Source organism: Platichthys flesus, chromosome 1, assembly GCF_949316205.1.
Source record: "Platichthys flesus chromosome 1, fPlaFle2.1, whole genome shotgun sequence".
In the NCBI taxonomy this organism is placed as follows: domain Eukaryota; kingdom Metazoa; phylum Chordata; class Actinopteri; order Pleuronectiformes; family Pleuronectidae; genus Platichthys; species Platichthys flesus.
The window spans coordinates 11,627,432-11,650,669 of NC_084945.1; the positions used below are offsets into that span (position 1 = coordinate 11,627,432).

Genomic DNA, 23,238 nt, shown 5'->3' on the forward strand with positions numbered 1-23,238 from the left:
GTTTTTGTCGGTGTTGGCATACTATCTTTTGGATGTATCTGGGGTGTTGACTGTGGTGAATGTGGTATGTTTGTATAATATATGTGGTTCCCTCACAACTAAAATCAGGTAAGGATATGTGCTAGAATTGTCTTGTAACTATCTACTTATGCAGCAGAAGATTCCCCATGAACTTTACATGTGAGTGGACAACAGTGTTTACAGATGTGCAGGCAAGTGGACGCAGTAGGAAAACTGTGACTGCTTGATATTTTCTTTTGAGTAGACTATACAACAGTAGTTCATCTACACTTCTTTGACATTATTAAATATGTAGTATACGTTCATCCCATGAAAGTTGTACCTTGGTATTAATGAGGTTTTGAAATCAAGATTATTTTCCTAAAGCCACACTGGGGGAGAACAGTGAAACCAGAAACAACTCTCATGTTGGCAGCAGGTTTAAATCCTGATACCTCCACACGAATGGCTGCTACAGCTAAGTATCTACTGTGAGATGTTTACAAATTGAACCAGCACAACTGTGGCTATTGTGTAAGACATAAAAGGTTATTGATTTCAGACATTACAGTAAACTCAAACGGTTTCTTATTCTACAGCAAGAGTAACTCCACCATTCGTTCGTGCCACATACTGTACTTGATATAATATATCCAAGAACTCCCTATATCCACTTCTTATACCACTGCATGCTTATATATAATTGTTATTTCTTTGAATTGCAGTGGGCCATTCTCCATTTTACATTTTTTGGGGATTTGCAGGAAAATTGTCTTACTCCAAGTATTCTGAAGAAATAGTTAGGCAATGATTTAGCCTCAATATGTGCAAATCCTCACAATGGATATTCCCAGTTGTTTCATGGTTGTTTTTTCTCTCTGTCTCTCATCGATCAACTCTGATGGTCAGAATTAATATCTGAGCGTTTCAACAGTTTTTCATGATCTTTTACCAAAGTTAACCAAGTTCATTTCCGGTGCAAGAATGTTCAAATATTGCACGATTATATCAATATTTGTCTAAACAGGATTAAACAAAATAAAGCAGGTGCATAAGCTACCTGTAGAGAGTTTTTGTTCTTTAGCTCAATACAGTGTGATTTTTATTCTTAAGAAATAAATAATTACAGTTCAGATGCAGATTTGAAGCAATGACATGCATATGCTATATCAAACTATGCTCCATATACAGCCTTGATCAAACTTGAATTGTTCGATTCACTACGATTGAAAGCAGGCCAAGACAGGAAAAAATATGTAATTTGCACAGTGGCTCCCCATCCCCCATATGTACCATGTAGTCTGTGAACCATCAACAACACTAATTTCTCCTCGCCAGTAGCAGCGCTCCCAGCAAGATGGCTGCTGCAGCAATGACGGCACCACCGATGAGAAAGGGTTTCAGGTGTTCCAGAGTGTCTGTGCCAGAGGCCGCACCCTCATCACCTGCTGCTGCGGCGTCAGCCTCTGGTGCTCCATCCTGAGCAGGAGGAAGCTCAGGCTCAGGCTCGGGGGCTGCAGGTGCAGGTGCAGGGTCGGCCTTGCGGACTGGTGCCGGCTCCTTCTTCTCAGCTTTAGATGCTGCCTTGGGCGCTGGAGCTGCGGACTTGGCCTTGGCTTCCATGGACTTGGGGACAAAGGTGGGGTCTGGTCTGTCTTTATATAAGGTCAGCGCTGTGCTGCTTCACTGAGGAAAAACAGCAAACAAACAAAACCAGATTATCCTTCTATATTAAGCTCAGACATCATGTTTTCTGCTCCATCGGGTGTAAAGACACTGACATGGGACAGAGCCCTGAGTATCCATGCATTCACTGTACAGCAGTGAAGCCCTCATGTGGCAGTTGGGCCTTAAATGTGACCTTGGAAAAAGATGACATTGATGGGAACATTCCGACGCTCAGAAGGATAGAGAATTGTTTATTTTGGTCACAGCTGCTGTGACATAATCCTCGCCTGAATACTTAATGTAACAGCAGCTTCCTGTGTAAAGCATTTTACGAGACAAGCTTTTAGTTTTGTAATAGAGCAATGGAGAGTGGTGCTGTCTCTGCAGAGCCGATTCACAGTCTCGGAATGAATCTCTATTTCAGTGACCCCGACAAGAATCTAATCCAGATGCAATAGCAGAAAGAGTGAATCTCTTCTCAGTGTGGATCTGTGCTCTCCCTCTTTAAAAGTGCATGAGTCATTTGAGCTAAAAATGGACCACAAGATGGAGGAGAGAAATAAGGACAACAGTGACTGCGATGTACGAAATCAGTGAACATGCAAATTAGGAAGAAGAAATAAAGGGGAATGCATACTTCTAAAATCCAGTGAGCACATCACAGCAGTTTGCACTGTACCGTATGTAGGTTGAACACATCTTTACAAAAATGTTTCCTTATATCCTGCAGTGACGTGAGGAGAGGAAATATGGAGATTACATACCTCTCCAACAGCTTCTGTAGAGATCACAGGAATAACAGATGGCGACGGAACCACCAGAGTCTGGGAGTCAGGATGTCTTTAATATAAGAAAATGAGAGAACGCAGAGAGATGGAGGACACTGAAAGTAGGAGGGATAAGAGGGAGAGGGAGAGGAGGAGAGACTAGGATGTACCATCTGGTCCTGAAAATAGGGGTAGCCATTCCTATGAGTACATCCTGGGCTTTGGAATTCATTAAAGACATTCTTTATCCAGTTTAAGGCTGTATAAGGGTTATTAATAAGTAAAGACTTGTGTTTGATAGTCTCTGCATTTATCAGATACAATACACATCAGATCTTGTTTAAGTGCATGTGACATTTTAAATGTTTTCCTGCTTTGGCTCAAGCATATTTGATATCAAGATAAAAAAAGTGCTAAGGGTCAAGTGCTGACTGTCACATTTGTTTCGTTTGAGGCAGTTTTTCTCCAGCTTGTTGTCTCCATAAGAATCTATGGATTTGTTTCAAAGGGAAAGTGTTGGAGCACAGAGCCGACATAGCGAATATCATACATTATACACACAGGAGGTAACCAGACTGCTTAGTTCAAAGACTAATTCTGAGTCAGTAATTTACTCGTGTAATTTCATTACAAGATCCTGAGTATACATTTACTGTGGGTAACCACATTAGTTTCTCTCTCGCAAGATTAATCCATTCATTTTCTTTAACCTGCTCATCCTGTGGAGGCGGGACCCTGTTCACTATGAACAAGAGCTCTGTTTAATATTCCTGGAAAAATCAGGGACGTTAACACTGATTGACAGATGCCACTCTAACAGACAGAGACAGTATAGAGATCACAAATGCAATAATAATAATAAAGACAGACAATTCTGAAATGATGAGGGCAGGTGATCAAATTAATCATGCTGCTTTCGTGTTAAGAGGAATCATCTTGCTTTTTCCACAGTCTGAGTTAATATGAAGAAAGGTTACTTTCATATAATCTGAACGATGTCTGTTTTCAAGATTCTAAATTAATCTTACGATCCACGCAGACTATGTCAAATTTACATTGCATATAGATCATGAATGTAATTAGTTGTCAATATAGATATATAGGTATGCCCCCCATGACATTATTAAGATATATATACATATATAAGATATTTAAGATCTATGAGACAAATTGTGATCTGTGAGTAAGGATTAAAAAAATAAAACGTGATTTATTGATTGGTTGATTACAGCCTTTATTTCCTCAAACACAATTTAATGTACAAAATAAAACCTGTTGCAATAGACACACTTCTGTGGGTTTATTTTCGGACCTGAAACCCTGAGGTCAGCAGTGTTGACAGCAGGCTGTGGGAAAGGGATCATGTCTTTATATTCCTCATTCATTCTGTCTCCTCAGTCGCATAGTGGCTGCTCGTGCCTGTTCTGCTGCTACTGACAGAACAAGATACTACACGTTTTTCCATGTGTGAATTTTCTGACGTGACACCGATCCACGCCCAGTGTACGTCCAGCCAAAGAGAGGCGCTGTGTCAAGATAGTGATCGGCGGGTTGTGAACCTGCCAAATGCGTCCCGGTTTTCACGTTAAAGACGCTGTCAAATCATGTCAGGTATTAATTAACCCATATTTTCAAAGTCACCGGAAATCAAACATAAAGCCCATTTTCATTTCGTGCCAATTTGATATGTTGTATCGATGCGATGTGCAGAAACTGGTGTTTTCAGCGAAATAAATCAATTCACAACGATGGTCGCTGGCTGGAGATGTCGTGACGCATTAATTCAGTAAATGTAGCTCTTTAAAACATAATATGATTTGCGTCTGTTACGCATAATCGTGTAAATATTACGTTTACTAACGATCCTTAAAAAAAATCCGTGTTTGTTCTCCGCACAAACAGGGGCGTGTTCCGTCGCCCTGGTAACGTACGTTCCTTTTGGGGTATTCCGCTAAACTGCGCATGCGCGGGTCAACCACTTTTGCCATCACGTCACATTAGCGCCTTTAAATAAAAAATGAAGCTACATTCAGCGACATGCAACCCTCCGTGATAATGTAATGATAAGGTGATGGCCGATAAGAGAGTGTGTCAGCCCCACGCGGCTCCCCGGGGTCTCTGCGGGTGAACGGACAAAGGGGAGCGGCAGCCTCTCGACAAACACTGCGCTCTCTGGCCGTGATTCCCTGATATTCACACACCACCGGTGGCGCCCTTTTCTCCGCAGGACCCTCGGTCCTCCGTGGACAGCCCTCCCGCCCGTCAGGTGCACGTAAACAATACGGGTTTGACGCTGCCAGACGCGGAAGGGTAACATCCACCTCGTACGTGTTTTTTCCCCCCTGTGGAAGAAATGTCCGCGGGGAGGGGCCAGCTTCCCGTGAAATGCCACCTCCGTGTTGCCGCTCTGCGCGCCGGGGTTCGGGAGTTGTCCGGCTGAGGGCTCACTCTTCAAGCCAGTGACCGCCGCGAAGGAGGCTCGCCTCGTCCGGTCAAACACACCGTGGGGAGCTATCATCTATCTGCCGCGTATAGGAAACATCATGCCCGAGCGGCTCCGACGGGACGACGCGAGGCTGTCAGTGGAGCACCGCGGCTGACGACGTGTTGCAGCGAAGCGGAGACATCGGGAGCCTCCAGCGGTTTGACAACCGACCGTGTGTCGTCCTCGATAACCGCTCCGCACCGGGCTCGCCTGTCACCCGGCGGACGACCGAGAGGGATACAACCGGGCTGAGTCCGTCCACACCCGCCTGCTGGAATGACGTCCGCCCGGTTCTTTTGATTTCCAGCGGTGAGACATTCAATGAACCCCCCCGCCTCGACACGGACTCGGGGCTGAGGCGGCCCGTCAGTCGGAGGGATATGGGAGAGCGAGCGGAACCGATGCAGTGGGTCTCGGCGAGGCATCGTCAAAATACAGGTGAGCGGCAGAGACCGACTGAGATTTAGCGACCTGGCTGATAGAAAATAGGAAAAAAAACGCCTTCAGCTGTGTGCACATGCAGGGGGAGCCGAGCCAGGACAGTGGGACCCGGCTCGTTCAGCTCGTGTTGTAGTGATGTAGTTTCACACACATTCCTCTTAGGCCACATTCTCCGGTGGCTAGGCCCGCAGGATGCCACCTTAAGCAGCTGTCCCGATTAAATGAGATTAGACCCTACGCTGCTGCTGCTGCTGCTGCTCATCGACTTGTAGGAATCACATGTTCGGATGCTGCTGCTGCACATGTTAGCACACAGGGCTGCAGGGAGCCGAGGCTGCACTGGGGCTTCTTATTATGTCACAGGGAGAATAGACTGCACAATATGTCAGGACTAGTGACAGATGTCCGAAGTTACAAAGTGATGTTTAACTCAGTAAAGGATGACTGACCCCTGCTAATTGATCAGTCTGCGGGTCTCTTCCTGACCAACGAGACGAACCACACTCGTACATACAGGATCATATTATCCACCGTCCACACTCGGGTGCTGTAAGTCAGGCTTTCAAACCAGGGACCTGGCGCAGCGACGACAGCAGGAATGTGACACCTGTTTATCACCCACGCTGGGAAGATTTCCCTGATAATTTGTTCACAACTTCCAGCGGTGAACACTCTAGTGTCAAACCGCAAATGTGCGATGTTTGAGCAGAGATGGCTGCAGGTGACCGTGGGAGTGATGGGATGAATACGCATCTGAGGGGTGTGAGGAATACCTTTTTTTTTGTGGTTCTATGAAATGACATCAGATGAGTTTGTCACGTGCAAGAAGGGCTGAGACGTTTGATACACACAGAGAAGAATGAGACAGCGTGTACAATTTGTGTATTCATTTTAGATTGGATTCTACGGTGTCCTGGCTCTTATGATAATAACTCATTTCATTTCCATAGCGAATGTTAAACAGCTCAAAGAAGCCTTGCATAGGTTAAAAATTACAAATGAAGGCAAATGAACACAAATATTAACTGCATGTTATAAGCGCACGTTGAAAGTAGTTTTGAGCAGGTGCTTGGTCCTGAGAGGAAATAACAGGACGTGCAGACAAGCCTTTAATATGTCAAATATTAGATCAAAGTTTAACATCATAGAATAGATATTACATTACAGTAAGTAATCGTGTCCTGCACCTTTCATCCCAAACCCCCTCATCTGTTTTTAGAATCTGTAGTTGAATAAACATTGTTCAAATTATTTATTGTGATTTTTAAATTGTGGAAGTCATGGTGTACATCATTCTTTGGCTTCTGAAAAAACACTGACCAGCCTCACGTTTAGTATGGACCGGTGGAAAACAACTTGAAACTGGGTTTTGGTGTTGATTATTCTTCTGTTTCAGTGGTGACTAATATTTGGGAAACCATTGCCACTGAGATCAAGTTGAATTTGTTGCAAGCAAGGACAGGCCCAGCTTTGCACACCAGTGTTTACACCCGCTTCACTGGTTTCTCTCTAAGCTTCATCCCTGGTGGAAACCAAGTGCCTCCGGTGAGTTCTGGCAGATATGTTGGCTCTTTGGTTTCCCAAGTCAGGGTGTGAGAGAGTCTCTCATACGTCACCTGCTTTTGTGCCAGAAAACTGGTTTCTCTTTGCCAGTGCACACTTAAAGAATTATTATAATTTAGCAGGATGCAATGACGGTGTTTGGGTCTTTACTGATTGCAAAGACATTTCCACTGCTTTTGCATGAGGCAGCAGCAGAGAAGTATATTTGCAGTAATGAAGGAAGATATGTAGACATTTGCTGTGTTCCAGTGTTGCTTGTAAAGACATTTTTTATTTCTCACATTTGCACATTTTATAATTCAGACAACCGCTGCATACAGCAAATGAATATATTTTATGGAGTCTGTATGAATCATGGATGGTTAAATGAGATCAATAATTGTAAGTATGTATAGTACAGGGTTTAATGGAACAGTTAATGACTATAACGTGATATTTGTGTGGAGTATAACACAACCACCCTATGATCCGGAAACTTGTTGATCCGCCATCAAATACGTCTTCTATCAAAATCTGGTGAGTTATGAAGTTTTCTTTAATTAATTTGGTCTTCTTTCTTTTTAGGCTTCATTATACATGTCATGTGCATGTTATTGCATAAAAAAAGCCACATTTATATTACATCTATGTACTTGCATACACCCAGTATAAAAGGAATATTAAAAGTAGAAGTTATATGGACTCACAATGGACATAAATTTGGCTTCAAAAGTCGTAGGCTTATAAAATCAGTTCACGCTCATCTTTATCGTCACGATTGCAGCTCACACGTTCTGAAGGTGAGTGCCTGTGGGAGGAGAATATTGTTTTTAGGATGTTTAAACAAAACCACCAAGATATTTGATCACATTCATTTATGTGAAAACGGAATTTCAAAAATTACATATTGCTTAAATCAGCAAAACTGATATGGGTTATGAGGGGAAACACATTAACATTATCTCCAAATATGTACTTAAGATACAGAGCTAACTGTATTTTGAAAACTCATTTTGTTGTTTGCACAGAGAATATTTCAGTTAAACTGTATCATATGAAACATGTTGATTGGAAAACAGATGATTCTTTGAAGAGAGCTGAAAGTGGATTATACTCAAAGCAGTAACGTACAGTTCTTCATAACAACATTTGGAAAAATTGGAAGCAAGTTCCTGTAACATACTTGGTTTTATACTTCTCTGACAGTTCTTGAAATGCAAGTTGATGAGAGATTAACTGGTAAACATGTTAAAATGTTTCAGCTGCTAACAACTGTTGGTAATATCTGACTGGGATTTATTTGGATTATCTTCCCTGTGTCTTGTGGAGATGAAGATACCACAGCATGCATCTTAATTTTATGCATCATGAGACGGATGATCCAGATAAGCCACCAGTAAAAGGTGTGTGAGGTCTCTCACTGACATTATCTGTGTGAGAGTATTGATGAGCTGACAGTTTCTTTGCAGGGAGGTGTTTGTGTGTCCCCTTCTAAACACATGTATGGCTGAATCGATAAGCTGCAGAGCTGAAGTTATATTCTGCATCGAAGCCATTTATAGACGACGGTTCAATACAAGTCTGTTTGAAAAAAGGCAATTTAAACTACTGCTATACATTCAGCACACTGAAAACCTATGGCTGCAGTGATGTATATTGCTGCTGCAGTTATTTTCAGTATCTGACCTGATACAATTAATAGATAGGTTTGTGGCATCAAGTCAGGTTTCAGAACACATATGTTACCCCTCAACAACACAAACCAAAAAATGCCTGTACGTGCACAAACACATATCTAAACTGCGGTGCACATACTATCACATCAATTGAAAGAAGAGAAAATTGAGTGGGAAGAGGTGAAAGGGATTGTGTGGGTGGCAGTGGGAGAAAAAGATGGAGAAAGAGGCAGAGGGAGAGTAGGAGTGAGTGGCACATGGCTTTCAGTCTAAAAAAAGACGAGCAACGCGAAACCTAAACCAGAATCTGGATTACCAAGATAAGGAAGAGGAGGGGGACTGGGGGGGGCTACTGGAGGAAAATGTAGGTTTCCTCTGCAACGAAAATGGTGCAGATGCACACACTCGATCTCATAAATGTCCTCTAATATGAATACTGAATGAGTGTGTGGGTAGAGGGAGAAGAGGAGAGAGCATGAGGACAGGGAAACGGAGGATGAGAAAGGCAGAGGGTGTGATGGAGAGAGGATAGGGTGAGATTCTTCAGGACGCACAGAATGCTGCCGTGTAGTGTGACAGAATCGGGAGAGACAGGATCATTAGAGGCAGCAGGAGCCGAGCCAGGGATGTGACAAGTGCTGGAGAGAATCTGGATCTGAGCAGAATGTAACTGTGACCCAGGCAGAAAAAGAGAGACTGGAGCAGATGGAGGTATGACAGAGAGCAGAGGAGACATGGATCTGGGACCGAGCTGCTGTCGGGCCATCATGACAACCCAGTGTGACCTCAGCACTTTCTGTCGCCTGTTTGTTCAGGCTCATGCTCAACACCTCACTATGTGTCAGGCCGTCCACGGCCTCCCATCACTGTCCCACCGGAGCAAATGTTTTTCCTTTCTTGCGGATTCCTATTGATTCTGTTGCCATTACAAGAGCTACCTTCAGAGCAGTTAAGACACTGTAGACCTGAATGTGTGCCCAGCTTCCATTTAATTAAAGTTCACAAACTAGGGGAGCAATAGTCGAAATGGCCTTTAAACAAACTTCCACAGTAATTTCTTATGACATTTTCGTGAGCCATCCTAAGCAAAGAAATTTAGTGTATTCCCTGTTAAGGTAGACAATATGATGCCTCCCCAAAAGGGAAGCCAAAGCGTCTTGATTTTTATCCAAGAGGGTCATTTTAAAACATGAATTTGTATTTCAACAAACAAACATGCTATGTGAGTATTCACATTTCTTCGAAATTAGCAGAGGACAACCAGACTTGCTGCAGAAATGAAATGCTGCAGTGAATGTCAGGTCCAGGATGTTTTAAATTCAATTCAGTGTGAGCTGAACTCTATTCATTTGTTTTAAGACACACCTTTGTTAACATAGATTCTCTACTCAGAATACCTGCAGTATGAATCCTGTTGAGCACTCTCATGCTAAAGGTATTACCAGAGATGGAAATATGAAAATATGTTAATATGAAATAAGCCTGTTTAAGTATGTACCTGTTAAATACTTGTGCTTGGTGGTTGCACCATAATGTACCTGTTCGGGCCATAATGGTAAACCAAGTGACACTTAACCAAACAGCTGTTTGAGTTAATGCAAACTTCGTACAATGACCTTCAATCTCAAGTGATTGACACTAAAATATACTGGTGATTATGGCTTGAAAGGAACCTTGTGATAAGGTCTAGCTATGAATGTTTTTCAGTCTTTTTAAAAAAAGGGTATTTTATGAATTATAATTCAAACCGTTGATAAATGACCAAGAATCAGTAACATATTAATCAGAGGTAACAACAGGTCATTGTAATTCTCTGTGCTGACAATGGGCTAGTACTTCTCCGCTGTTTGTATTCAAACCAGTTTGTAACATTTGCTCTCAACTGTGGTTGTGTGGGGAGATGATTATTAGACAAAGTAAATATTCCTCTTGAGCTTCATTACAATAGTAGTAGATGAAACGGTAACATGGGGACTAAAGCGGTAGATAGAGAACAAGGCTTTAACCAAGAGGCTGTACCCCATCTTGGCTTGATGCTGCAGATTGAGTGAGATGGAAGAGTAGGAAACTGGAAGACCTGTATACTAGATCAAACTGGTTTACATAAAACCAGGGCTAAAGCAGTGAGTTCAGATGGGACTTGAGTCTACTCTGTGTCTGTGGCTACCTCAGGAGTGATGTATTAATATAGTGACAATGTTCTGCGTTTCCTTTGGAGCACTGAGATCAGGTGAGTTTTCAAGCAGCAAGTGCACTGCCTTGTAGGCTGGCCTGTTTGCTTGGTCTGTGGTAATGCTGGTTACAGCTTTCTTTCTGAAACTGTGACCTGCAGTGACTGAGCCAGGACAAGTAAAGACCAGCTGCTGGACTCAGCCTCAAACCGAGCCACCGCTGCTCCACAAAGTGCTGCTCGGCTGTATATTCAAAGTCCGATGATTCTCGCCTCAGTATGCAAATGCCCAAACTGGAGAATCAGTTGTCGTTGGTGTGAAAGGTCCCAGCCACTGCTGCCACAGAGAACTGGTCAAAATGTATTAATATCGAACATATTGCATGTCAAAATCGCACCAATTTAGATACTGTGTTTCCTTGGGCCCTTAACAGTACACATTGAAAGTGTGAAGCGAATGAAATGAATGGTTATCAAGATATATACGAGCTACAGACAGACAGATGGTGAAAATATGTGATTGAACAGAAAAACTAGATTATAGTCCATGAAGAAGAAGCATCAGAGAGTTTAAAAGATGCTGTCCCTCATGCCTGTGCCCTGTTTGTTTCAATAAGTCCATGTCAAAGACAAAAGCCATGATGACGGACGGGGAGCCCTGTCATTGTTATTACATCATTGTTGTTGCTTCACGTGGGTACGGGACTGTGCCTGGCACACAGAAGCACGCTGTGTGGAGCACAAAAGCAATGCTCACATGCAGGAATATGTCAGTCTTTTCACAAAACACATGTCATTTGGATTCAGACGGCGTCACAAGCTCAGGAAGAGAGAGGCAAGAGTTTGCATGAGTCATGTCGTATGCAGAAAAGAATCTCTGCAGAACCAGGGGCAGCACCTCGGCCTGAAGTTACTAACACTAATAATGAAGCATTATGGGGCTACAGGGCATGCTACAAATCATATTTGCAAGAAAACCAAATCATTTTTACATTAAGTACAGCTAATATCACAATTTTAATATGTCAAATCTAAATCCAATGTTTTGCCTGTTGTTCTTCCCTAGAGATTTGAGGAGTAGAGTTGTGGTAAAGGTCAGTTTCTAGACAGTTAGTGGGCGCTTTTGATTTCAGGTTACAAACAATGCAGGGTGTGAGGTGTGTGCCAGCTTCAGGTGCTGGAACTGAATGTTTTATCTCTTGAAGAGTTAAAAATACAAACTTGTTTAATATTTCACAAAAGACTAATGATCAGCACTAATAAGGGATTCATTTGGATACATTTATACAGTGAGAACATGTCCATTCATGTGGAACAGGAACAGGAATGGTGCTCATACGATGATCTATAGTAACACAGTGAGAATCATGGTATGAACTGTATATTTTACTTTGTCTTGTAAAGGGAAAATATGACGTCCAGTTCTCTGTGTTAACAAAACTTTGCTGTATCTTAAAATGTGCTGGATCACACCAAATTAATGTCAAATCTGTTACTGTTAAGGACTCTATTTTCTTTCTAGTTTTTTGGAGCTACTCATTGCGTCTACTGGATTCTTCAAGGTTTCATCCCAATAAGCTAAAATGTTCAGGTGTGGCTTCTGCTACTGATATTATTGGCTTTTTGGATGAAGCTATGTGTGTCACAAACTGTTGACTTTTGCTGTGTTCCTGTTTACAAAAAACGTTTATCTTTTTTTGTCAATCAATAGGCTGGTGTCCACATGAGAGCTGAATGTAATGCAAATATGTTATGCATTTTACTGTTGGGGGGAAAACTGTCTAAATTCATCTATTAATGTCCACAATAGAAGCCCAGCAGCACCACTAATAGGCTAACATCCTCAGGGTGATAGATGGGAAAGCCCCTGAGGAGGGAGCCGCTATTAGTGAGGTTGCTGCATTGAGACTTGTATTGATGGCCAGAGTCTTATTCCATGAAATTTAGCTGAGTGGATCTTGTCAGAGGTCAGCGCTGAAGAGCTGTACACTGGACTGATTACAAGAGGAACAGGCTGGATTTCATGGATGTCACAGCGCAGCTTGATAGATGGCTTGCACTAGGATTAATGAGCTGGGGTCCTCGACTGTGAAACTTTGATGGAATGAAAATGGCAGTTAAACTTAAAATGGCAATCAACATGAAAGAGATTTCATTCTCTGTTGATAATTCCTCAGAGCTGTGCCCATCCAGGTCATTCTCAATGGGACTCGGTTAGCACACTGATAGTTAAAGGTATTTTGAGCACATTGATCTCCCCATCAAAAGCACTGATCGATCTTTACAATCTTAACCTGAAAGTGAGAATACGACCTGACCCCAGATTGAGTAAACATAACATGGTTGTGTTAAAAGAGTTATGACAATAATGACTACATTGCTCACAAGAAAACTGATAATTATAATGGCACTAATAGCAATGCTTGTCTAAATGCAATGTACAGAGTGCTTTATGGCTCATAATTGCTGAAATTATAAATGGATCGATCAACATATATTTGCTCTACATCCGTTTTGAATGATTTGATTGCTGAAAGCTTCCTGCAAGTGTGGATTTATTGATTTTTGCCTGCTTCATATCAAACGTAGATAACATATCTTTGCACAAAGCAATATATGTTAAAACCCAACCCTAGGGGGGTGTTTTCATGATTCACCATTAACAAGAACTCTGTTTTGAAAATAATCATTATTAGGAGCTCTATTCATGACCAAATGGAATCAAATTATATTGGCCAATCTGTAAAAGGATCTAGCAAGGACCAAACAGTCAAATAAATAAATTGGAGAAATCTATTTTTTTAATGGTTAATCAGTCATGATGTTCTTCTTCACACAGCGGTAGTGTTGGCAATGCATGTATGAAAGCAGTAGTTTGTATTAAATAAACAGTTATAAAGTGCGTCACAATACAATCACGCTCAAAATGCACAATAAAATGAAGCAATAAAACTGAACACATTACAAAGCAAAGTAAAATGTCATAACATAATTAATGGAGTCACTAATAAGCAATTACAAAATGATGGATTTAAAAGACGAGACGGTATTACCGCCCTGATCTCCTCAGGCTGACTGCAAAGGCTCGCTAATGTTGTGCATCAATCTGAACTTTGCAACAATAAGGAACAAATGCATCCAATGATCAAATTATTATTATTATTATTATTATGATGATGAGTGGGAAGGGACATCAAGCCATGAAAGATCTGATAAATAATCTGGGGGAAAGTCTCTCAGGCGATTAGTAAAATAAACAAAATCTTAAAATAGTTTACAGGGAATGTGCTTTATTCTAGCAGGCGATGGAGGGCCCAACTGACCACCAGTCTCTATAAGGATTTATAGTTTGATGATAATTTTAGTTTGAATAGAATGCACAAATTCCTTTTCCTCAAAATAAATTACGTGATCAAGTGCATGCTGGGATAGGCATCATCCACCATGTCATGGGAAAAGCAGAACAGTAGAAAATTGATGCATTTGCTGGAAATTACGCCACCCGACCAGAATTCTTACATCACATAAACAAACCTTACTGAGTAGATTCACACTAACACAAGGTCATACTTACCCTCCAGTGTCATTTGATTTCTAATTGTGTCATTACATTTTCTCCATTGTCTCTGCTGGGAGTTTCAGCCTTCTTGTAACAACAGGCCTGGGGGAGAGGGCTGATAACTGTGTCCCTGGCAGAGGAGTGTGCAGCGCCTGCATTTAAAAGATCTGCTTGATTTCACTGGCCTAATTGTCCTGACCTAAATGAGATTTGGGCAGAGTTTAGATCTTCCCCCACACTTTCTTTTCTCCCCCCCATCTTTCCACTGTCCTCTTTAATGTTGTTTCAAACTGGATAGAGTTTGACAAGTAGCTGAGATGTGACTTCAGTCACATGAACCCGTTCACATGCCTCTGTTTCCTTCACTCTATTGCATTATCTCAAAGCAGAGGAACCACATTGTTGGAGAAATACTAAGAACTGGAATCTGTAGGTCAGAGTCGTCGATACTGGTTTCTCCTTAGAAACTTTCTTGCAAGCTCCACATTGTGGTCTTCCATCATTTGCCGTGAAAGACGGTTTGATTGCTGATTCCACTCTGTTGTTTGTCCCTCTTGGATGATGATGATGATGGTACCAATCAGTGAAACCACCCACCTGCTGTGGTGCTTTGTGGTTTGTGTTGTTTGACCCCAGGTAGTTGCAATCACCTGCCAACACAGCTCAGGTTAAATTGGATTGAAAACCCATTTTGGGTCATTAAAACCCAGAGGTCGTTAGCTTGCGTGAAATGTCCTGTAATATTTGTGCCCAAGCTGTAAACATCTGCACAGGGATATTCAAACACACCAAGTCGTTTCGAAGTTTCATATTTTGCTCTGTTTTGCCTCCTCTGTCTGGGTGTGACAGCTTCAGTGTGCCAGCTGATGTGCTGTAGGGATTGGAGTGGTATGAATGAACGCCCCCTTCACACAAGTCCAAGTCAAGGTTTGAAAACAGGAATGCATGAGATAACAGAAAGGTCTGTAGCAGCCTGACAGTGACGACCAGTGATACAAAGACTTCAGGGTGTGTGACTTCAACCTTACAGCTGTGTTAGAGACTTTAGTTTACTGTGTCTTTCTTTAAGTGTTGGCGAGGATCTAATTGTTGGGACTATAGGACATTCAGCATTTCCCACATTAGAAAGGAAGGAGAGTTGCCCAAACCTCCTCCCTGTTGAATGTCAATTTTCTTGGAGCCATAACGTAACTTTCACAGTCAGGTGAGTAGTGGGTGTTTGCTCAATGGAGGTCATTCACATCCACTAGCTCCATCTTTTCCTCTCGGTACATTATTGATGTGGTAGTTATTTCGTCATAAGATCTATTCAAACCCATGCTGTGTGCAAATAAAGGCCATGGGTTATTTCCAGCTGAGTAGTACACATAGAAAGACTTGGTTATATTGCCATAAAAGTTTTTTATCTCAATAAAAGTTCCCTTTTTGTGAAACCTCGGGACCTAATAAAAAGGTCTCCAGAGCATTTTCTTCCTCAGAAAACATTTGCAAAGCCAGTCAGCGGTTTCAGATAACATCTGAGTGTGAAGCCATTAGCAGTAATGTGTAAGTAACGTGTGCTTCCCTTAAGTGCCCCCCATCCTCCCAAATCATAATATTGTAAATACATCAGTGTTTATAATGCACAACATGGTAATCTGACCGACAAATAGAGAAACCAAAGAGATTCAAGTTTACGTCGTGAAATAATCAAAGTAACCCAACAGGCTCAGTCGTCAATCATGACCTGTCACTCTGTTTCAATAGCATCAAATAACTAATTAAAATCAAATTTACCTGAAAGATAAACACTCAAACATGCATCAGTGTGATAAGAACAAACTGAAATGACACAATCTTAGAGAAAAATGTATTCGACCTGATCTTGAATGTTTTGTCTCGGTCTATTGGGTGGCTGCATGGTGATACAGTGGTTAACTGTCAACACACAGCAGGAAGTTTCCTGGTTTAAATCCCTGCAGGAATTGGCTCCTGCCCCCATGGTGTATATTTGTCAGTATCCCGCCTAAATGGATGAGGTGGGAATTATGACCTACTCTGCAGTCAACCAACAAGGAATCAAGATTATTTGGATTCACTTAAGGGGAGCTGTCATGTCATCCATCTTTATACAGTCTGATTTACACATACTACAAATAAGTGCAGGTGTTTAGGCTCAGTATGCAGCCACTTGGGATCTTAAGTCAGACGTATTATGAATTTAAATATCTGTAAACTTGGCATGAAGCTGGGAATCGAACATAGAATAGAATAGTCATTTTGGAAATGCAGAGGCCCTGGATTTTGAGTGTTGGATTTTGTCCAGTGAACTTGGGGTTATGGGAATCTATTCTGACAACAAGGTCTCCAGTGTTTATGTCAGTGTTGTCACAGAATATAGAAGGTTTTGTAAAAAAGCTACTTCTCCACCAGATTTGCACAGAGGAAATGTCATTGTTTATTTGCAATACTCTGCACATCCCTACTGAGAGTTATGTAGGTGGAAGCACAAATGTCTCAATGAGTTATTTTTGCTGATTTCTTACTTCTGATGTAATTAGGTGCATTCTCTCTCCAGTACAAACTAAACAAAAATAGTGGATGATCTCTTGTTACCATTCTTAATCTAAAGGCCATGTCAAAGATGACAAACACACTGCAACAAATGCTGAATAATTCACATTTAGACATGATGTACACAATGTAGCGATTAAACAACATATAGTGATCCTCTGGAAAACGATAAATCATCATCGCACAGTGATGACCAGGGGCTCCTTTTACTTAATGACAAAAAGGAAGGATGATATACATGGTATACTGATGAAGAGAGAACTTGTGAGTTTCAGTGCTTGGTTCAGGAGCTGAAACTCTACCACTGCTGCTGCTGGACATGTTTCAGGAAGTCCGTTAGACAGTTTGAAGTACTGCTGGAGCAGCTGGCACCAAGATAATAGATTTTTCCTGAATATTTATTTTTGAGTGAGGGTCCTGTTTGTTCTCAAACAGTCCCAGCTGTGCACATTTGCGTCATTCATCTTCTTTGACAGGAGTTGTCTTCCGTTGTTTGATCGTAGCTTCTAGTCGGCAACAGTAACTGTGAGTAACGGCTGAGGACAAATATAATAAGTAAAACATCAACAACGTGCATTCGGATTGGTTAGATGTGTCCAAGCGTAACTTTGGAAAAATGTAACTGGGTCTGAACATTTAATATCTTCAAAGTCGCTCAGCTATATTCCAGAACTGAGGAAACTTGCATTGACTGGTACAGATTCAAAAATTAATAATAATAATGTGCTTATTCATCGCATAAAAAAACATGTGTGAAAAAGCCTTAAGAGACTTTTCTGAGTTAGACTGAATATATGCTGGACATGCTTGTGTAGATGATAAGAGGTGAGTCTTATGTAGACGTAATGCAGATATGATGTTTATCTCCTTTTCAGAGTCTGTCTTTCATCTTTGCATCTGTCATTATTATGGCAAGAAGCTCTTAGTGCACACCAGCTCTGTAAAAGGATGCACTGGACATCAACTTATTGTTCTATTGGCAGACTGTTTGTACAGCTTTTTGTCAGATTTGTATCTGCATTTTTTTACACTTATATTTAAAGCCAATGATTAACTTGATGGTGTTGTACAGCCGCTGCAGTGTTGATACACACCACACAAGTTTTTATAGAGTCTTAGATTAACCTTTAACAAGGAAAGGATCTCTTGGCCTTTTTCTGCAGACACAATACTGTAACAGCCGTAGTGACCGTCATAGTCAGTTTCTCAATAACTGAAGAATGTTGAAGGAATGTTTTGACACAATTCTTAAATGCAGAGGAGTGCTGGACAGTGACTTACCACTACCCTATAGCTGCATGCTTTTGTGACTGAACCTAAAAAGACGTCCTTCAGCTTCCGCCAAATTTGCAGGAGCTGAGCACCATAAAGGCTGTATCAGCCTGTATCAACCCCATAAGGCCTACATCAGCCTCTCTGTGGCTCCTTCCATCGCTGCTGTTTCCTTCCAACCAGTCTTCTTGCAGTTCATTTGTCTCGCCCAGAGGCAACTTGAGTAAACACGAGTGTTTTCAACGAGAGAAAGAATGGACATGGTGACGTGAAAAAAAAGAAGCTCTTTCCCCAGCACTGTACCATCATATATCAAAGCTGGTTCTCTTTCTTTTCTTCATTAAGTGGTGCTTTGTAGCTCCGCATCCATTCACCCACTTATTCTCATCCATCCTATTTCTTTCCCCCTTTCCTCTGTTTGAGTCTAGTTCTGTTCCAATCCCTGCAGTCCTCTCAGCTTTAGCATATATATTTTCATATACATAGTTTAAGAAACTGAAATTGAAATGCTAATCTACATCTGATGCGTTGCTTGCTCCAGAGACATCTGTGCAGTAAGATGCACTGCAAGTTGGTTTCTTTTTGTCTTTTGCTGTTTTGAAGCTCTGTCATGTACAAATGTGATCCATAGCATATAAGACATTGGACCGAATAAATACATGAGCTTCAGACATTGAGAAGCAAAGTCTTAAAGAATGTAATTATGTTCCTGACAATTTTTCCTCCCTTTTGTTTTTTCCACAGGGCAGTGATGCCTGGCATGGTGATGTTTCGGCGGCGCTGGTCAGTTGGCAGTGATGACCTAGTGCTGCCCGCCCTCTTCCTTTTTTTATTGCACTGCGTCTGGTGAGTCAGTTTTTCTTTCAAGGCATCATTTTCTTTTCTTTCATATTTATATTTTAGACTTATCACTTTATCTCCGAAGGAACATATATTTATGTTTATTGTTGCTTTTGTTTTTCTAAGGTTGGTGGTTCTCTCCGTGGTTCTGTTTGGCCTCCCTTATGGATCAGACCAGTCCTGTTCTATAACGCTGGTGGACCATGGCCGAGGGTACCTGGGAATACTGGTCAGCTGCCTCATCTGTGAGAGCGCCATCATGTGGCTGAGCATGAGAGGCAGCATTTTGTACACACAGCCCAGGGAAGCTGTGCAGTACGTCATCTATATACGATTAGGTAAGGGACACACTTTTTCACACTTCCTTGCTAGTTTGGTTGTCCGTCCACCTGTCTGTCTGACTTTCATGACCACGATGTCTTGTGAGGGAATTTGAATCTTTACATTCTCTTGGACACAAGGATTTCACTGATAAGAATTAGATGGTCAAACGTCATTGTGACCCAACAGTAGGGCTGTGCGATAAAACAATAAAGATAATTATCGCAGATATAACTTTTCCTTTATAGAAATATGAGACATGTTCGATATAACATCAATAGAACTCATTCCATTCATATTTTGACAGACAACACAAAGCTAAACCAATCATGTGGCTGGAATAGGGTCACAGCCCCATCAGGTTAGGTTGACACATACAGCACAGAGTGTAGGAGGAGCAGCCACCCACATGCTAATGTTTGCACCCCTGCATAGACGTGGCTGATGCTGCATAGATGCAGTGACATAATCCATTCATGTGGACAGGACAGACTCATATTAAAGGTCTGGTCGTCCTGTGTCGACTTCCTCTTCACTCCACATTTGACCTGTGCTCACTTTACCAATAAACACCATAACTGATCAGAAGTTACACGTACAGTACTGTTTACTTTGTGTTTGTTAGATTCAGGCCAGAGTTTATGAGACACATTTTAAAACCTGCTACACAACAAGAGATGTAACCTGACGGCACAGACAGGACATCGGGTTAAAGTGACTCGGAATGATCCGGAGTCATGATCCGACATCCTCTATAAATAACTAAATACATGTGATTATCAGTTTGTGTGTGAAGAGCAACACACACACACACACACACACAGTCCTGCAGACAAAAGAGAAGTTCTTCCTGCAGTTTAATGACGCAACACTAAATTCATTGTTGCAGAATAAGCAACACCCTGTTCATCATGGAACATAGCTATGAATTCAACAGGTTTTTATAAAGATCACTTCTGTGTGAGTGATTAGAAAGGAGCAGAGGAGCAGAGTGACCTGCTGACCTGCACAGAGTAATACATATCAGTGCAGTGTTGATGATTTATATTGAAATATATATCGATATCCACTGATATAAAATAAATTATCTCGATATGCGATTTTTCCCCATATTGCCCAGCCCTGCCCCACTACACAATTAGTTGGCAATAACTAAATAATGAATATGCTTATTATGACAAAATACAAATTTAATGAAATTCCTTTATGATCCAAGCTACTTATATTATGAGGCCGGGCAAAGATGTAAACTGCAAAAGGGTTAGGGAAAATTGCGTCTTAATGCTCGTTAGGTGTGAGGAACATGTTTGTGAAGACGATATAAGGTCTGAACACAGATTACATTGATGGCGCACATCGTGATCATTATGCTACTCACTCCCTCTTCCTATTTCTCTCTCTTTCTCTCTGCAGCTATTCTGTTGGTCGAGCTAGTGTATGCTGTAGTGGGAATTGCATGGCTTGTGCAATATTACCAACCATGCTCTGATGTCACAGCCAAAAATCTGGCGTTGGGTAAGTGAAAGAGGTTAAAAAGACGGATGGAAGTAGACATAGACAAGTGTTTGTTTTTTAAGTTATTAGAACAATGTTTTAATGTTCTCTGCAGGGATCGTTGCGTGCAACTGGCTTGTGATATTCAGCGTTTGCATTACCCTCATGTGCACCTTTGATCCTACGGGTCGGACGTTTGTCAAACTGAAAGCAACACGACGGCGTCAACGCAACCTCACAACATACACGCTCAGGTATAAACAGGTCCTTAGATTCTCTCTGGTTTTTGTCTTTATCTCTAACCTCAACCAAAACACCACATCCATTCATGAACATACCATGTTTTTTTCAAGACAAATTCAGTCTTGACAATATTTGTTGACTTTTCCTCTCTATTAGACACAGGCTAGAGGAAGGCCAAGCCAGCAGCTGGAGCAGGAGACTCAAGTTCTTCATGTGCTGCACAAGAGCCCAGGATACACAATCAGTGAGTGACAACACACATTTACCCGTGTTCTCTCTGTGTCTAGAGGCAAACAGAAAGGAAGGTAACCAGGAATATATCGTTAAAATGAGCTCCGGCAGGATTAATCAAGTCTGTGACACAACAGAGTTCATTTCTCAGCTGCTTACGAGTGACATTTAAATATTTCATGTAAAATATGAATAGCAAATTATTTCGTTACAGGTTTAATCAATTTTACAAGCTGGCTTCAAAAATGTTATGCACAATTACAGTAACACAAAGATTTGTAACCACCACTCACTAAAATAGATTTTCAAATGGAAGCTATGAAAATATTCAGAAAGATTCATCTGCTTTATCAGCGTTTAGCCAATAGTTCATTGAAATTTCTGAGTAAATGAATACTAATACTTGAGCAGGACATATTGTCCTTAGTAAATTGTTAAAACTCCAAAGAAATACAAACCCATTGTACAGTAACATCCAGCCAGTTGTGATTTGTTGATCCTTGCAGCCATGCAGGGCAGCACGGTGGTAGAGTGGTTTGCACTGTTGCCCTCCAGCAAGAAGGTTCACGGTTCTGCAGGGCTGGGGTCTTTCTGTGTGGAGTTTGCATGTTCTCCCCATGTCTGTGTGGGTTGTCACCAGTTACCCAGCTTCCTACACAGTCCAAAGACTTGCAGATTGGGGAAGAAGTTCATTGGAGACTTTAAATTGATTGTTGGTGTAGAATTAGGATAGAATGGTAGCTTGTCTCTGCATGTTGGCCCTGCAATGCACTGGCAACCTGTCCAGAAGTATACATTTGTTATCAAACAGAGCACAACAGATTGTTAGGTAAACCTCCTGTGGTTCAGTCCTTAAATTATTAATCTGCTTTTCCAACACATGCTGATTTCTGCTGCTTTTCTGTCCAGGATGCTTATTCAGAAGTGGCAAGCCTTTTCGCAGAGTTCTTCAGAGACCTGGACATTGTGCCTAGTGACATTATTGCTGGTCTGGTACTTCTCCGTCAGAGACAAAGGTCTAAGAGATCTTCTATCCTGGACCAGGTATCACTGTCTGTAACACAGATGGTAATGTCTTTATTTATGTATTTGTTTATGCATGTCCTGTAATGAAAAAATAATTCATTTTTTCTGCTTTCTGTTCCTAAGGCCAACAATGACATTTTAGCCTTCTTATCTGGAATGCCTGTAACTCGTAATACAAGATACCTGGACCTTAAGAACTCGGTGAGTTTCTTCTGTGTGGTGATCGGACAGAGCCATGGTTGACGTTAGTTTGTATCACATGTGAAACCAGTGAAAACTTAAAATCAATGCATTTGAACCAATTGTTAAAGCAAACAAAATCATTTCAATCAGTCAATCAACCAATCCAATTTTATAGGGCTTAACAAGGTGAAACATCGTCTGCCCTTAACCCTCAACAAGAGTGAGGACAAACTACCAAAAATAACCTATTAACATGGGAAAAACCTTAGAAGGCTCAGCGAGAGCCCTCTCCCAGGAATGACAGAAGTGCAATAGATGCCACATGGATCCGCAAATGATAAAGCACAAGGACTATGGGGAATCAGTAACATGTATTGATGAGAAATGAATGTGATAAAGAGGGAGAAGAGGAAAAGGGAGGCTCCATGTGTCCCCCGACATTCTAAACCTAAAGCAGCGTAACTAGGAGCAGGTCCAAGACAAACCTGACCAAGCTCTAACTTAACTATAAATATACTTATCAAAAAGGAAGGTTTTAAGCCTACTCCTAAAAGTAGAGAGGGTTCCTGCCTCCTGAACTTAAACTGGGAGATGATTCCACAGGAGAGGAGCTCGATAGCTGATAGCTCTGACTCCTACTCTTCTTTTAAAAAAAGGGAAAACAAGTAAGCCTGAATTCTGGGAGCGCAGTGCTCTAGTGGGGTGATATGGTACGATGAGCTTTTTAAGGTGTGATGGTGCCATATTATTGCGGCCCTTGTAGGTGA

The 23,238-nt window shown here is 41.5% G+C and overlaps 1 protein-coding gene and 1 long non-coding RNA gene across 5 annotated transcripts in view; one reads left to right on the forward strand and one right to left on the reverse strand.

Moving 5' to 3' along the window:
• Position 1: 1 nt before the first annotated feature.
• Positions 2-2,564, reverse strand: LOC133950675 (uncharacterized). The gene is made up of 2 exons (XR_009920402.1): positions 2,433-2,564; positions 2-1,686 (listed from the first exon to the last, which is right to left on the reverse strand). It is a non-coding gene; the product is annotated as an uncharacterized LOC133950675 (long non-coding RNA).
• Positions 2,565-3,671: 1,107 nt separating this feature from the next.
• Positions 3,672-23,238, forward strand: part of dagla (diacylglycerol lipase, alpha) — a 35,203-nt gene continuing 15,636 nt past the window's right edge. For 2 of the 4 annotated variants that reach the window (XM_062384769.1, XM_062384777.1), the window contains exons 1-8: positions 3,672-5,358; positions 18,878-18,979; positions 19,100-19,311; positions 20,708-20,809; positions 20,904-21,042; positions 21,188-21,275; positions 22,172-22,330; positions 22,412-22,489. In XM_062384769.1, the coding sequence (XP_062240753.1) occupies positions 18,885-18,979; positions 19,100-19,311; positions 20,708-20,809; positions 20,904-21,042; positions 21,188-21,275; positions 22,172-22,330; positions 22,412-22,489 (873 nt within the window). In that variant the 5' untranslated portion in view covers positions 3,672-5,358; positions 18,878-18,884. The remainder of the gene's footprint in view (positions 5,359-18,877; positions 18,980-19,099; positions 19,312-20,707; positions 20,810-20,903; positions 21,043-21,187; positions 21,276-22,171; positions 22,331-22,411; positions 22,490-23,238) is intronic. The other 2 variants (XM_062384786.1, XM_062384794.1) reach the window with 2 other exon arrangements.